General features: G+C 39.3%; 1 protein-coding gene across 1 annotated transcript in view; it reads left to right on the forward strand.

The window, feature by feature from the left end:
• LOC114653043 (lipoxygenase homology domain-containing protein 1-like) overlaps nt 1-16,118 on the forward strand; it is a 394,200-nt gene that overhangs the window by 294,085 nt on the left and 83,997 nt on the right. The window contains 4 exon segments of the mRNA XM_051929357.1: nt 2,264-2,323; nt 10,581-10,744; nt 11,286-11,508; nt 13,554-13,708. Of these exon segments, the coding sequence (XP_051785317.1) occupies nt 2,264-2,323; nt 10,581-10,744; nt 11,286-11,508; nt 13,554-13,708 (602 nt within the window).

Here is a 16,118-nt window from a genome sequence, read left to right on the forward strand (position 1 = left end):
TATCAGTGATTCGGGAGAGGCTCAGAGTATCAGAACAGAGTCACTTCTCCTCTAGATTGAGAAGTACCAATTGAGGTAGTTTGGGCATGTCATGAGGACACCCCCAGGAAGCTCCTCCTAAAGCTGCTCCAGGTATATCCCACTGGGGCAGAGACCCTACAACCGATTCAGGACATGCAGGAGGGATTATATCTCTCAGCTGGCTTGAGTACTTTTAGGAATTCCCCAGGAAGAGTGAGGATCTATAGCTGAGGACAGGGAAGTTTGAGCTGACCTGCTTGGCCTGCTGGTACCATGACCAGGAAAAGCAGTTTCAGAAAATGAGATGAAAAGAGATTGTCACTTTTGTCTTCAAAATGCCCAGCATATCCACTCCTACAATGAGCCTCTGGTAAAGAATTCAATGGTTGAATAAAGGTTTTATAGTACCATTTCTTCAGCTTTACCTTGGTCACGTTTGTGTTAAAAAGAAAACTTGACCCTTACCTACTCGCACCATTTCCCATTTCATAAGTACTCGTGTGGTGTACTTTATGCACCCTTGTTAAAATGGCTATTTATATGCACGCTGTGAAGTTGTAATATAAAATATTGTACATGTTTTTAATGTAATTTAATGCCATATTACGGAATAGTATGGCACAGTCTAGGACTATCTGAAAATAAACCTGATCCACTTCTCCAGTGCTCATTTGTCACCGGTCACTTTCATCTACTGCAGGATTTGCACATGTATCACATTTCACTTCAGTTGTTGAATGTTCTTTGCAGACAAAGACACTGCAAGAAGAACATCTCATCGTTGTCATACATATGTAAGTACATGCGCAGTGTACCAGATGCACCATGTGGAACTTGGCACTGTGCATCCACTCATAAACCCGGCTGGGGGCACACTGGAGGGAATCCATTGTGACAGTGTACTTGTAGTGAGTCAAGCTGAGGATAGATGGCAGATGCTGCCGGTAGGTTCATGTCAAAAGACGTTGAACAAAAATAACTGAGATTGGTGTACAAAAGACACCAGCACGAGTAGTTAAGGGTTAATCAAGTTGATCTTGTTTATACATTTGAGATCTTTAATACTTTCATCTTACCATGGTTTGTTCTATCTATCTATCTATCTATCTATCTATCTATCTATCTATCTATCTATCTATCTATCTATCTATCTATCTATCTATCGATCGTTGATGCCAAGTGAGAGAATGAATATGCAAACTCCACAGAGCCAGTGACTGGGCTGCTTCTCAAACTCCTATCCCTCAAGCTGTGAATCATCAGCACTATCTGCTACTCTTTAGTGCCCTACTTTTATTGCTATTAAATTCTCATAAAACTACTTTCTCCAGCTTATTGCAGTTCTCTGTAGTGAACTGACCTTTAACCATCTCCATTACCAGTGCTCTTAATGTGATAAACCCCACTTTTTTTACCTCCATTGTGAATTCTAGTTCTCCTTTGTCTCTTAGGTTTCTGTATCATTAAAATGTAATTGTGTATTTCAGCTGCTGCCCACAGTGCACCTCTGTCTTGCACATGTGGCTGAATTGTCAGTACATTTTATGCATGTAAGTGTTATCCTGCTTTGTAGACAATTTACTTATCATTCCCACCTTTTGGAATCAACAGTGCATAATCTTGACTATTTAAATCAATGCATGTTTGAAAATATAATAAAGTGACATTTAAATCAACATGAGTTAATCATTTATTGCACAGTAACTAATGCCTCTGCCTGACAGCTCCAAGAGTCCCTGTCCAACAACTCCATGTATGGAGATCATACTTTATTTATGCACTGTTTGATACAGAAGGAACAATCAGGACTCACCTTACAGGCTTACAGATCTGAATGAAGTACTGCTGCTTGCATCATACATAAAACCAAATCAATAATTACAAAGGAGTACACAAAAAGTTACATTTTCTGATATTCCTGCTGTATTTACTCACAAGTCAGAAAAGTCCATATAAGCTGGCTTTTTGTAGGAAGAGCTATGTTTTTATTAATAAACAAAGCTGAGTTATTTCAGATAGATAATGTCCCACATCACTTGTTTAGTTGTATCCTACAGGGCATGAAGAGCTTCATAAATAAAAGTGAAGAGCTCTTTCGGCAAGTCCCTGAGGGCAAATTAAACACTCCGTTGCTATGAATACTTGTCTGTTTCTGTATTTGTATTCTATTCAGACTGAATAATTTCTCATTGAAGTGGGTTTGTTTAGTAAAGCATGCTTTCTTGTTACATTTTCCAATTAGCATTTCAAGACAATCCTAGCATGACAGGCCTACCTCTTGGGAGCCAGCAGATAAATTCACGTAAGTATTTTACCAATCTGAGACTCTGCCTTTTCTCTCTTTAGATATCTTTGCACGCATTATCACTAGGGATAGGTAGCCATGCTACACCCTCAGACAGACCATTCGGCGCACACTGTTTGTTTCTAGCCCCGTCTTCCACTTGCTGTTGCTTGACAACTGCAATTATTAGGCAGACAACTGAAGACACTATTGTTATTTTCTGGTAAATTAAAGCAGATTGTTTAGCTCGTTTCATGTAGTCTTTGATGTTCTTTCAAATTCTTGTGTTTTTGATGTTCAGCCTAGAGTTAGACTTTTTGCCACTTATGTTAGAATTTTTTGCAATGTTGTCTGTATGGAATTTGTAGAGTTTCAGATATTTTAACTTTATTTTTGACCGTATAATTGCCTACAGTAATAGTGCTCTTCTTACCCTAAAGACCTGATGTTCATTTTTGAAGTTGGCCATGTCTCCTCGACCTCTGAAATACAAATTCATCCTTTAATCATGTGTTCAGCCATTGAGTGCTACACTCTCAAATTAGCCCATATGCTCACGAGCTGAGGAGAGTTAATATTGATTGTGTGAGAGGTGCTGAAGTGTTGACATTTACAGGCACCAACCTGAGTCTTAACCTCCACTAATCTGTCTGTACAGGTTTTCATGAATCGGAAGCCTAAGATCTATAATATGTTCCATTTTTTCCAAAGCTCCATTTGACGGTATTACTTTGCTTACATTGTACTTCCCAGATTGTGTCTTTATAACAATTTCAAAATAATGATATTAACAAATCACGAAAACCTGTATTAGGCAGCTAGAAATACGTACTTTATTTGCTATTATAATATAAAATTACTGTGCCTCACAGGTTGCCATTGTATAATACATTTTGAATGTACTACAGTTTTACTCATTGCTAAGGAAACAATCATTGTACAAAATATGGCCCATTACAGGGTGGAATAGAGAAAGTATCCATATTAGCTCTCATTTGAAATCATTGTGTTTTCAATGTTTTTGTAAAGGTTTGGTAAAATTCATATAGGGCACTCATTCAGTATACATCATACAGTGAATTCAGAAATTATCCAGACTCTTTCACTTTCAAAGTGACGTTTCCAGAAATATTTGCAAATTTATTAAAAAATCAAGAACTGAAATCTCTAATTTTTGCAAGTATTCAGACACTTTGCAGTGACACTCCAAATTGTGTTCAGGTGCATCCTGTTTGGTTTATTTCTCCTTGAGATGTACAGTATCTAGAACTTGACTGGAGTCTGCCTGTGGCAAACTGAATTGATTAGACATCATTTAGAAAGGCACACACCTGTGTATATGAGGTCCCACAACTGGACCTCCTGTACAAAGCCATGCCACAAGGCATGTAGTCCAAGGAATTCTCTGTAGACCTACACAATCAAATTATGGTGAGGTATAGATCAGGGATGAGCCTTAGTCAATGAAGTGAGCGAGATAACTGATCACACTAACAGAGCTTCAGTAAGCCTGTTCTAAGATGGGAGAACTTGTTGGAAGAATGGCAATCTCAATCCATCATTCAAGCATTTATGGTAGAGTGGCTAGATGGAAGCCATTCTTGAGTAAAAGGCATATGACAACCCACTTGCCAAAATGGAATTTAATGATTAGCTAAACTGAAAACATTTAACTCTTTTTGGCAGACCCCAAGCTAAGACCATGCAATACTCGTTATCTGTGCATGGTCATGGCAGCACCATGCTATGGGAGTGTTTCTAGGCACCAGGGACCGGAAGACTATTCAGAATTGAGTAGAGGATGAATACAGTCAAATATAGAGATGTGCTTGAATAAAAAACTGCTCCAGAGTGCATTTGACTTCAGACTGGGGTGATGGTTCACCTTTCAGCATGTTGATGACCCAAAAATTATAGCCAAGACAATGCTGGCGTGGCTTTGGGACAAGTCTCTGACTGTCCTTGAGTGGCCCAGCCAAAGTCCAGACTTAAACCGCACAGGACATCTGTGGAGAGACCTGAAGATGGCAGTTTACAGACACTGCATGATCCATCCAATCTAATGATTCCTGAGATGATGATCTATGCAGAATAAGATAAACTGCTCAAATCCAGGTGTGCAAAGCTGTACTTGCTGCCAAAGGAGCTTCTACAAAGTACTGAATTAAGGGCCTGAATGCTTATATGAAACCTTTCTGAAAACACATTTTCACTTTGACATTATGGGTTATTGAGTGTAGATTGATGGGAAAAAAATTAAATATACAACACAACAGAGTGTGCAGAAAGTGAGGGGGGTCTGAGTACTTTCTGAATCCACAATATACAGAATAATCATAGTTGGTCATCCCTTTCTGATTCCAAAACTTCCTCCAAGATGGATGTCAAAAAGGTTTTGGTTAATGAAAAAGGTTCAAATTTTGTAAGCTTTTCAAGTATTGTGCAGCTGAATGGAGCAGAAATTCATTAACAGTCGGCATTAAAATTAGGCCCCCTATGATTTATTTTTCAGATGTATTTGTACCTTATATAATTATAAAGTACAGAAACACCAGCAACTGCTGAGAAGACAATAAAAAATCCATCTTCAGAATAATAGGTTAATTTAATTGCAAAGAAAAATACATTGCATCTCATGCCACTGGGAGATCTGTTCTCAGGAAGATTCAAGCATGCTAATCCTTGAATTGTGAATGCCACTTATGAAAATATGTGCAATCACAGAGTAGTGTCTTGAAGCAAAATGGGAAATCGAGCTGAATGATGTACTGTATTTCAGAACAGCTACACTCTGTAAACGAAGGTAAAGGTAACTGGAAAAAGACATTTGTGACAGTCCAATCTTTGGGGTCCTTTCTTTTGCAGCAAGCCACATGGATGATAGAGAAAACAATGGATGAAAAAAGTAAAGGAAAGCAAATGTGCTTGAAATCCAGGTCACACAAAGCTGAAAGTCCAGAGCATTCATTATTTCAGAATGTTAATTTGATAACTAATAACAGTTGATTATTACAGCTGCTGTGTAGTATAAACAAAATAAAAAAGACAACTTAAAATTGCAACACCAAAAAAAAAAATAAAGGGATAAAATTGACACCATTACACAAAATTAAGGTTGTAAAAAACCACATGAAATTAACCAAGGCTTAAAATAGAAATGAATGTTTTCAAATGGGTGGGAGTATAATTGATGTAACAAAGATAGCCAAGAGACATCAAAGGTTTGGGGCAGCCACCCATATAATATGCTCTGGCTGCAAATGGGTATTTTTTTGGTGAGTTGTGTCCAGTTTGAAATCCAAAACAGAACTGATTTTAGTTTGATAAGATGGAGGCTTTAAAGGCCATGACAGGACGTGACGTCATCTGGACCAAAACCAGAAGTGATGTTGTTGAGACCAGAGGTGATGTCATCCATAGCACCAGAACCGGAAGTGATGTCTTCGGTGCCAGAAGTGGCATCATCAATAGCGCCGGCACCTAGTGGGATTTCCCATGGATAGTCTGCAGAGAACATACAGAGAAAGTTAGTGCAGCTCGCCACCCCCTGGTCTGGCATGGTACTACTATTATTTAGGTCCTCTAGCTGCCGCCCAGTCACACGTGTGACACCGTCTTATAGCCAAACTGTTGTTTTCTTACTGAGACTTATTTAACTCCACGCTTGGATGCAGACAGTCATGACAAGAGTCTCAGAAATTGCCTTTGGCCTTCACACAAGCTGCATCCTTTTGAAGACAGCAATGCTGCTCAAAGTGGAAATAAAAGCAGGAACCATAAAAGAGAGGGCAGACTTTCCGGAAGGCAAAGAAAAGTCCAAAAAATGCAGGCTGTGCAAGACTAAGTCCGAAGATGCTTGATTACAGAATTCCTGTACAAGTAAGGTGCTCACATATCATTAGCTAAGCCAGTAGTTCTTGTGCGTGTCTTGGGTTCTGGTGGCTCTTGTTTGTTATTACAACTCTATTTTTCTTAGACTTCTGTAAAGTCTTAACTTCCCTTTGGGGACAAATACATTATCAATTATCTGTAATAGCAAGTGATTAACATTAAAATGGGTCCCAGGTGACACCATATGCCATCACTAGCCAATGTCGAACAAGAGGTGTGAAGTTGCACATAGGAAATAACAAAGAGTGACAGCTACAAAGAATCACTGATATCTATTTCTAATAATACAAAAAAATCTTTAAAATTATATATGCCTTTTTTATTCAGATAATTTTTTCATTTCTACTATTTGATCCCCTGCTTATTCTTCCTGTTTAGCAGACTTTGGTGGGTATTTAATTTATTAATTTATTATTCACAGAAAGCTACCCTTGTCAGATTGCTCTACAGCTGCCCATGTCCTAGAGAAGATGTTACCTTTAGTAATGAGTGAACAGACAATTTTCAGTTGACGTACAGCTTCGCAAAATATAACCCACAAAATACATTTACAGGTGTCACATGTGTGCGCATTGGGGACGGCTTAAAGGCTCTTAAGGCTCTTCCTCCTTCTGAAGATTGGAAGTTTGACAGCTTTACCACTCTTGACGTCACTTGCAGTGTCGGGGCACCTGGACCCGCCTCTTCCTGCTGGAAGTCCTTTTCACTAAAAGTTCTGCCATCTTGAAGAAGTCAATTTTGAGACTTGCATCTGTGAAGACGTTCTTTTTCTTTTTTAACATATTTATAACCCACATTTTGCTTCAGTTATATGGGGTTTACCTGTTGGTTTCACAACATTTCATGATTGTCTGTGATTTCTCTCACAGAGGCAATTTTGCAATTCCAAGACAAAAAGAACACTAATTTTGGGGACATCTTAAGCGTTTTGAGTTGAAAACAATAACTTGTGCTCCTCAAAGCCACATTCACACTTCCATTATTTCCTGTGTTATTTTCTGCACAAAGCATTTCATGTGTAGCACACCAGTAAAATCAATTCTGTTAATGCCACTGGTTAAAATCGCTGCGGAAAAATGCAATATGTTTTTTAAAAATTTTACATCCAGCATAATTTTTCATATGAAGACACGCACTAATGCACATGTTATTTGTTTTCTCCACAAAAAAAACTCACTACACGGAATGTCACTGCTGCCAAAACCCACCCCACACATTATCAGCAACCGCCTTATGTGAAGAAATTCACATTTGGAGCGTTATTAATTATTTATTTTGCTTTTTTCACTGTACATCTTTATTTAAATCTGAATGACAGGCAGAATTAATGGATGAAAACCAGCACATTAAAGAAAAACATAAACTATTTTGACAAGAATTAAAATAAAATAAAACCCAATGCCCGGCACCTACCTATCCCTGCACACCACCCCATAACACAGGACAACCCAACTCAATCCTTCCTAACCAAACCAAACCAAACCTAATCCTGTGTGGTCACTCTACTGAAGAAGGATCAATGAAACCGGAATACTTTGCGGTACTGTATACTAATAAAGTCCAAAACAAAAACAATGCTCAATGGTGTGAGAAATAACAACAAAAGTAAGTGCCGTGTAGCCAAGTAGCGTCTAAATATTTTGGCTCTGCCAATAGGTGTTCAGACTTGGAACTCCTCTTGTTAGATCTTCACTGTGATTAATGACGCCTTTTTCCAGGTGGTCATTCCTTTGAAGCTCTGGGACTGGAAGTAGGGGTGGAGATCAGTTGCCCTCACTGGGCACTTTCTCAAGACTGTGAAAGAAGAAAATGATAAGAATGTTATTGGCAGTGCCCCCTTTCGGGCCCCTCACATACCTGGGAAGAGCTTGGATGGTGATCCTCAGATGTGCATTCGTGACACCTGCCACATTCAAATTGACAACAACAAACAGAATAAAGGAGTCCATGAGGACCAGCAAGCATGGTAACAGCATATCACCAACCCCATTATGAAGAAGAAACACTAAGGATCAGGGCTGCAGCCAGGACAAGGTGGCATCTGTGCTTGGACCATCCGTACCATATCAGTCCATTTATGAAGAGTCAGATGCCCCATTGATCATCACTGCTGACATATTCTAAATAGATCAGATTATAAAAGGAAGACTTTCTTAATGGAAAGAGAAGCAACATCAGGAGATTTCCAGCGATAGGCAAGAGCAACTTTACTAAGGTTTGTCCCTAACATAAATAGCTTCTGCTGGATGACAGACAGATACAATACCATACAATACAGTTTATTTTTGTATAGCCCAAAATCACACAGGAAGTGCCACAATGGGCTTTAACAGGCCCTGCCTCTTGACAGCCCCCCAGCCTTGACTCTCTAAGAAGACAAGGAAAAACTCCCAAAAAAACCTAGTAGGGAAAAATGGAAGAAACCTTGGGAAAGGCAGTTCAAAGAGAGACCCCTTTCCAGGTAGGTTGGGCATGCAGTGGGTGTCAAAAGAAGGGGAGTCAATACAATACAATACACAGAACAGAACAAATCCTCAATAAAAAATAAAAATTTTTTAGAAGTACGGAGCAGAATTTAACAGTAGATGATATCACATAATAGGATTTGGATAATTTTAGACTCCTGGAGACCTCATCCATCAAGCTGCCTCCCCCATTTGGCCATTCCACGACTGAAACAGCGTTGGGCCAGCCAATCCGATGAAAGGACCCCTCTTTCTCACGATTCCTGCGATCCTACATCAAGGATGACTTTACCTTAGGCAGGCAAAACAACTTGGCAGGTGGGCCGTGGCACTGCCACATTTGAGTACTGAGAAGAGAAACAGAATAGGTGAGGGTTGGTAACCAATTATAACTATCATGTTACTTATGTTTTAGTGCTAATGACTAACAACAGAGATGCAGTACGTACAGTTAATCAGCAGCTCTAGTCAGGATATGCTAAACTGAAGTAGTGAGTCTTCAGCCGGGATTTAAAAGCTGAGACCGAAGGGGCATCTCTTATACAGGGTGCCCCACTTGGGAGTACAACTTTAAAAATGCAAATTACTCGCGAACGCGTGAACGTAAAGGCGAGCTGTAAGAACTGAACATATCTGAATTTAGTGGAAAACAAGTCCACATTACAAAAGGTGCTGAAAATGTCCTCCCCCAACGTCCGCGTACAAGGAAACGCGACGCTCCATATTTGAGAATGTCCTCTGCAACATGTCACTGTCGATGGAAACAATTTCACGCTCAATGTTTGCTTTCAGTTGTTCGATGGTCCTGGGTTTGCTTGCATAAACCTTGCCCTTTAAATATCCCCATAGAAAAAAATCTGGGGGAGTTAAATCGGGCGATCGAGGTGGCCACAAACCTTTTGAGATCACCCTGTCTCCAAAAAACGATTGGATCTCTTCCATACTGGCATGAGAGGTATGGCACGTTGCCCCGTCCTGTTGCCCTTTAGCGGCGCCCGCTATAGTGCCCGCCTCTTTATGACAGAGAATCAATTCTTCATTAAATAAGGAATATTTTGAACCTTGTTGCATGATGATACATGCACGCATTGCAGAGTAATTCGCATTTTTAAAGTTGTACTCCCGAGTGGGACACCCTATAGTAGCAGGCAGACCATTCCACAGTTTAGGGGCCCTGTAACTAAAAGCTCAACCTCCCATTGTTATTTTATTAATCCTTGGAACCATAAACACACCAGCATCTTAAGATCTTAATGTGCGCTCTGGTTTGTAAGTCATGATAAGTTCAGACAAGTAAGCCGGACCTCGGCCACTTAATGCTTTATATGCTCACTTCATCTTTATAAAGCAGATGAAGTGAGGCAAACTCTAGGAGTAGAAAAATGTGGAGAAGCAAGGGGATGTTAACAGAGAGAAAGAAAGTAAGTTGCCCCAAAGCAAAAATGCAGAAGGGCAGTCCCAAAACATATTCATTAATGTACCTAGGGTGTGCAGGGAACAAAAGTGACAATTAGGATTAGACGACAATCCCCAGGCATGTCATTTATGGAGGGTGACATATAATCAGTGAACAAATTTCAGATGATTTTGTTGTGGATGGCATCCCATCTTTTGTTGACGTCAAGAGAATCTGGCTACTCTACCAATGACACATATTATCCATCCATCCATCCATTATCCAACCCGCTATATCCTAACTACAGGGTCACGGGGGTCTGCTGGTGCCAATCCCAGCCAACACAGGGCGCAAGGCAGGAAACAAACCCTGGGCAGGGCGTCAGCCCACTGCAGATGACACTTATTATGTGTACTGTAATGTTATTCTTAATTAGTATGAAGTTTTAATGAAATTAACTTTTAGTTCCATTGTCTGTCTATTATTTGTAGCAAATATGTATTTGTTTGGTTGTATTCTGTAGAAGGATTATGGAAGATAGACTTAGTTGAACACAAAAAAGAGACTGTAAAGACTTCAGAAGCAGCTTTGGACCTAACTATTGTGCTGTACGGGACACTAGGAAGATCAATGCCTTTCATTCTGAGTGGTGAACATCACAGTGACAACCAGAGAAGAACACATGAAGTGAGCAATTTATTTAAAAATATTACATGCAAGTGTACTGTATGAAATTGTATTTCTTTGAAACATCCATGCAGCGACTCTGAAGTGCATAGATGAAATATCTGTCTATATAATATAATTTGCTGTGCTGTAAACCAATATGCTGCCGAGCAATCATTTAATTTATATTTACATTCCCTGAAATCGGAAGTGACTGATGTTATTATTTTTCTTTATTAACAACCAGAACTATGAACGTATCTTTGGAGTACATACATATCTTATACTGCATATAGGATTAATTAAGTATATTTACTCTGCCTTTTCAATATTTAAAATCTGTTCAAAATTAATTCACATTGATCTTTTTGTTTTTAATAAAAAGGAAGATGTTAATTTGCATCCACTATAATGTTTAGCATGGCATATAATTACCATCAGCTATGCAAAATACTGAGCCTAGCACGATTTTAACTGAAATGAATCCTCTGTCACTTTGAGGAAGATAGTCTATTAAAATTATAAATAATGCATGTACATTTTACTCATGCCTCATTTGTAGATTAATGTTCCTGAAGACCTGGGTGAGCTGTTTAAAGTCCGTCTGGGATTCAGCAGTGCTCTGGATAGAGCAGCCGGAGTATCTCTCTACTCTTTTAAAATGCTGAATCCTCGCACGCTGGATTCATTTGTCTGCTGTGTGAATGAGTCACTGCCCCTAACTTCCAATGGGGACAGGTGGCTGGAAATCCCAGTGGAGTGGCCTTTAAAACCTGCTCTTCCACGTAAGTAGAAATCTGTCTGATACACTCAATGTGTAGATTTTGGGAACATTTTAAAGTCATTTGGAATAAATTATCCTTACAGTAGGTTCTTATAAAATCATTACTACACTCAATTTGTCTAGCAAACCAAGGAGAGCTGCCAGAGTTTCAGCTTATTTCAGTAAATTTGTCCACCGCAGTGGAGCATTGATATATACTGCACATTAAATGTTGTGACTATAAAAAAAATGTTTTGATAAAAAAAGCTACTCTAAGGAGAAGGTTAGTTATTAAGGGAGGTTTATAAAGTGACATTCTATATACTGTTCTCACAATAATGGATTATAGGTGAATGTCCTGGCAAGCTGGGTCTGAATCCCCTGAATGGAGGAGTACTGCTTGATGAGTACTAAAAATAGCTAAAAGCCCTGGAGACATAAGAAAAGTAAATATTAGTGAAGGGTGTCCACCTGTCAAGAGGATGGGGAAAATCCCTACAAGAGACCACCATTGGTAAGCAATACGACAATACATGAGGTAATCAAGATGGGAACACAGGGTCATGTGCAGATGTGCAGGATACCCCAGAAAACTTGATAGACAGGGACAATAGTAGAAATTGGAGAGGATTGTGTGGCCTTGGCACAAGCATCGTAAAGGCCTGGTAACCCAGTAGGCTTCAGGGATGGATGACCATCTCAGAAGAGAGCATTAATATCCAAAAGGACTAACAAGAGGTTGCTAATACCTCAAAGCTGAAAAATAAAAGCAGGTAATTCCGCCTCATAAATAGAACAGACAGGTTGTCTCCAGAGAGTAGGGTCAGATAAACACAAAGTCCTGTCGGGAGGCTATTTGAACTTGTGGGTACGTGAAACCAAATGGCTGCGTATGGGACTATGCCGGCCCCTTAACAGAGAAGACAACTTGGTAAATGAAGCCTCGGGGGTGCAAGGCCACAACTGCTTGCACTTTTTTCTTCCATTAAAAAGATCAATCATTTGTTACTATTATTATCTCACAGGGTTTAGGGTTTGTTTTGACTCAGTGATAGCCACGTGGCTAATTGCACATGAATTTGGCCCGTGCCCACTCCCTTATATGGACCCAACACAAGGCCAGCCACATGGCCACTGGGACATGTAGACTGGTTTGAGCTACTAACTCTGTGGCATGGCTAATCAGTGCTCCAAAAATTAGAACCAGGTGAGCACAATGATATATATGTAGTTAGTTTGTGGCATTTTGATGTATTTTGTTTGTAGTTACTGTTCTGTCTGCATCCTGTGCTTTTTGAGGCATAGAGGCGCACTGGTTAGTAACACTGCTGTGTCCTAGCTCAGGTCACATTCTTGGACACAATAATCGGTTCAGCATAGTTGGCAGATTAGCTATCTTTAAAGACTATTGCCCCATTATAATCCACTCAAAAATAGGTAGATTCCTCTGTCCCCCTTGACTTCAACGTGTTTTGACAGTTTTGGGTATGACTTGGGAGATGGCCTCCCCTTTTTAACTGAACCACTTAGCGTCGCATTTGTCTTACCCAGAACTCAATGTGTGTATATGCTATGTGAGCACAAAGGCAGAGTCAGAGGTTGGCATGTAGACATGGCAAATCCAACATCATTTTCAATCGTCCTGCCGCCAATCAATTATTTTATCATGAAATGTGTGTGATGTGCCATTTTGAAGTGGAGAACAAGATTTTTTCACACAGGGGCTTGTACAGCTCGCTTCACTACTTTAACTTTGCACTGCAGTGACCCTTTAGTTGGTGATTCTTAACTCCACATCACAAACACACTTGGTTCTTTTAGCTTTTCTGTAGTATCACCTCTTTCATAGAGCCCTACACAGGATAAGTAAGTGAATATTTGTGGATTTGTGAATTTCCCCTTGGGATTAATAAAGTATCTATCTATCTATCTATCTATCTATCTATCTATCTATCTATCTATCTATCTATCTATCTATCTATCTATCTATCTATCTATCTATCTACTGTATGTTCGTGAACATAATATGGAACTAAAATCGTACTCATTTTGCATATTTTTTCACAGTGCTTGCCTATCACGTGTCTGTATTCAGCAGTGACTTTTTTAATAAAGCCAGCCCAGGCCAGGTTTTATTGGGCATTCATGGGAGCCACGGTGATACTGGAGACAGGCCTTTGCTGTGGCCTTTGCGGACCCTCGAGCACAATGACAGCATCAAGGTGGGAAAGCGTTCTTCATTGTATGATAAAGTAACCCATCAAGAATAAAACATGCTTAAACAATGAATTGCAATTAACTTAGATAATACAGTCTATTTTCTGGAATAAGAAGCAAATATTAAAAATGGTAGTAAACACTATTTCTCTTTTTGATGGTCCATATTTATTGCAATGTAAATGTGCTACTTTGGCTACATTTTCAGTTATCTTGGATTTTAAGAAAATATTGCCAGTCCTGTGCATATTATGCACAATTAATCTGTTTATCATCTTAAATATTCAGGTTAATATGTGTTTTATTCAATTGCACAGAATCCTTTGAATTTCTCTACTGACCAGTGTACATATGCTTTTATAAGTTCTCCATCTCAACTGCCTTGCTCCATCTCATGTTGGCCACTATGGGCACAGGCTGCAGCTGTTCACTGGACTACAAACATTTCCGAATTTTAGTCTTTTTTTGTCTTGAAACCGTCAAACTGTATGTAATTGCTTATTGCTTGGCTTGAATCCTTCCCACTTTGTCATGAAACTTAATAGAGTACTAGAAAACATGTGGACCTTTGGTCTTTCCAAAATGAAGGTTTCAACCTCAGTAGTTCATGAGTACCAGATTGATGCTGGGGCTGTTATTCTTCTTCTTCCTATCATGTAATTGGTGTTTGCCATTTGCTTTGTGCTCAGCAGATGTCACTGCTCTTCATTTTCTCACAGTCATGTCATCTTCTCGATCAGTTTGTGCATGCAGTTTGCTTTAAGAAAGATGCGAACCACACTAACTTTGTGTAGGTTGATGTTAGTCACATTTTCTTGCTTCACCAATGTGTAGCTTGTCATAATCTTTCAATAAGACCAAAATCAAGGATCTAGCCCCAATGGTTCATGAATAATCGCCTGACAGACAGATACAACCCTTAGTATTTTATATATACAGATATCTTTCTCCTGCAGTGGGTTGGCACCCTGCCCAGGATTGGTTCCTGCCTTGTGCCTTGTGTTGGCTGGGATTGGCTCCAGCAGACCCCCGTGACCCTGTGTTCTGATTCAGCGGGTTGGAAAATGGATAGATGGATGGATATCTTTCTCTTGTGAACATCCTGTATCATAGGGTGTCTCTTTCCAGTGCAGGTCAAAACTATTTAAGTTTACTAGTGTTGATCGGCAAAACTCGCCAAAGCATTTTTGCAGCAAAATGTTGTGTTTTCCATGACCTTGTTTGGAAAATATTTCCCTAGAAAATTGACATGCAGTTGGCTTAGGCAAACATTTTTTTCCATGCACCCCATGATGCTTTACAAGGTCAATATGACATCACAGAGCTGAAGCAGCCATGCGCAGAATTTTCACACATGCCTACTGTTAGATTATTGCTGGCGTGTCACAAGAACATAGAGAAAAAAAAGTAGTTTCAGTAATTGAGATGCACTGAATCCATGCCCTCCCACCCCTGTCCACCAAACAGTGTCACGTGATATTTCTCCCATCTCTTATTGCACTCGTTTCCCATTCATGGTTATTTTCAACCCCTTGGGCTCTTCGATTGCCTTATGTGTGTCGTCAGTGAACTTAAAAAGGTAAAAATGTGTCCCAAAGACACAAAAGTTGAGAAGCACTGTTAGATGTCCATTCCGCATAGATTTAAATAAATAAACAAAAAACTTGCAATATTACTAACACTGTCAACATACTTTGACGCACGAGCCTTGCACCCCAAAACACGAGGCAGAGTCTCAGTACTTTAGCAAAACCAGCTTTAATCAACAGCCAGTGTTGTGTAAGTTCATACCTCACAAGAACAAGCTCAAAGTTCAGTTCACACAGATTAAAACGAATAAATTCAAGTTCATAGTTCACCATTTCGATTTTGAACTAGTTCGTGTTCAGTTCAGTTTGTATTTTTTAAGGAGTGAGAATAAATGACCCATCAGTTTACTTTTTTCAATTTTGCATGACTTATATTAGGTTATTACAGTGTTCTTGAATAAAATACAATAGTTATGAAGACTTTTTAATTTAGATACACTTTATTGAGTTATACCCATCAACAAACACATATAACCATATATGCTAATATCCTCCCGGTGAAAAAGAAATTAAATAGATGCAAGTATACATATAAATTACTGCTCTATTTCCAACCATATGACACAGCGTGTAGGTGAACTAACTTACAGTATTACGCTATCAGTCAAAATTCGCATCACACATTGCATGTCCAATGGGGAAAAATATAAAGTGGCCTCACAAAGTACAACGTTTTCCTAAAAGCAAAAGCGGAGCTTCACTGCGTGCTTGTGTCAGCGGGGTGCAGCTTAAGCACAAGGAGGCAGACACAGACAGTGCCGATTTGATTTTACGTTACTTTTTCCAAATACAAATAAATGGCAGAAAATTTGTACAAAATAAATAT

This window comes from Erpetoichthys calabaricus, chromosome 6 (assembly GCF_900747795.2).
Source record: "Erpetoichthys calabaricus chromosome 6, fErpCal1.3, whole genome shotgun sequence".
In the NCBI taxonomy this organism is placed as follows: domain Eukaryota; kingdom Metazoa; phylum Chordata; class Cladistia; order Polypteriformes; family Polypteridae; genus Erpetoichthys; species Erpetoichthys calabaricus.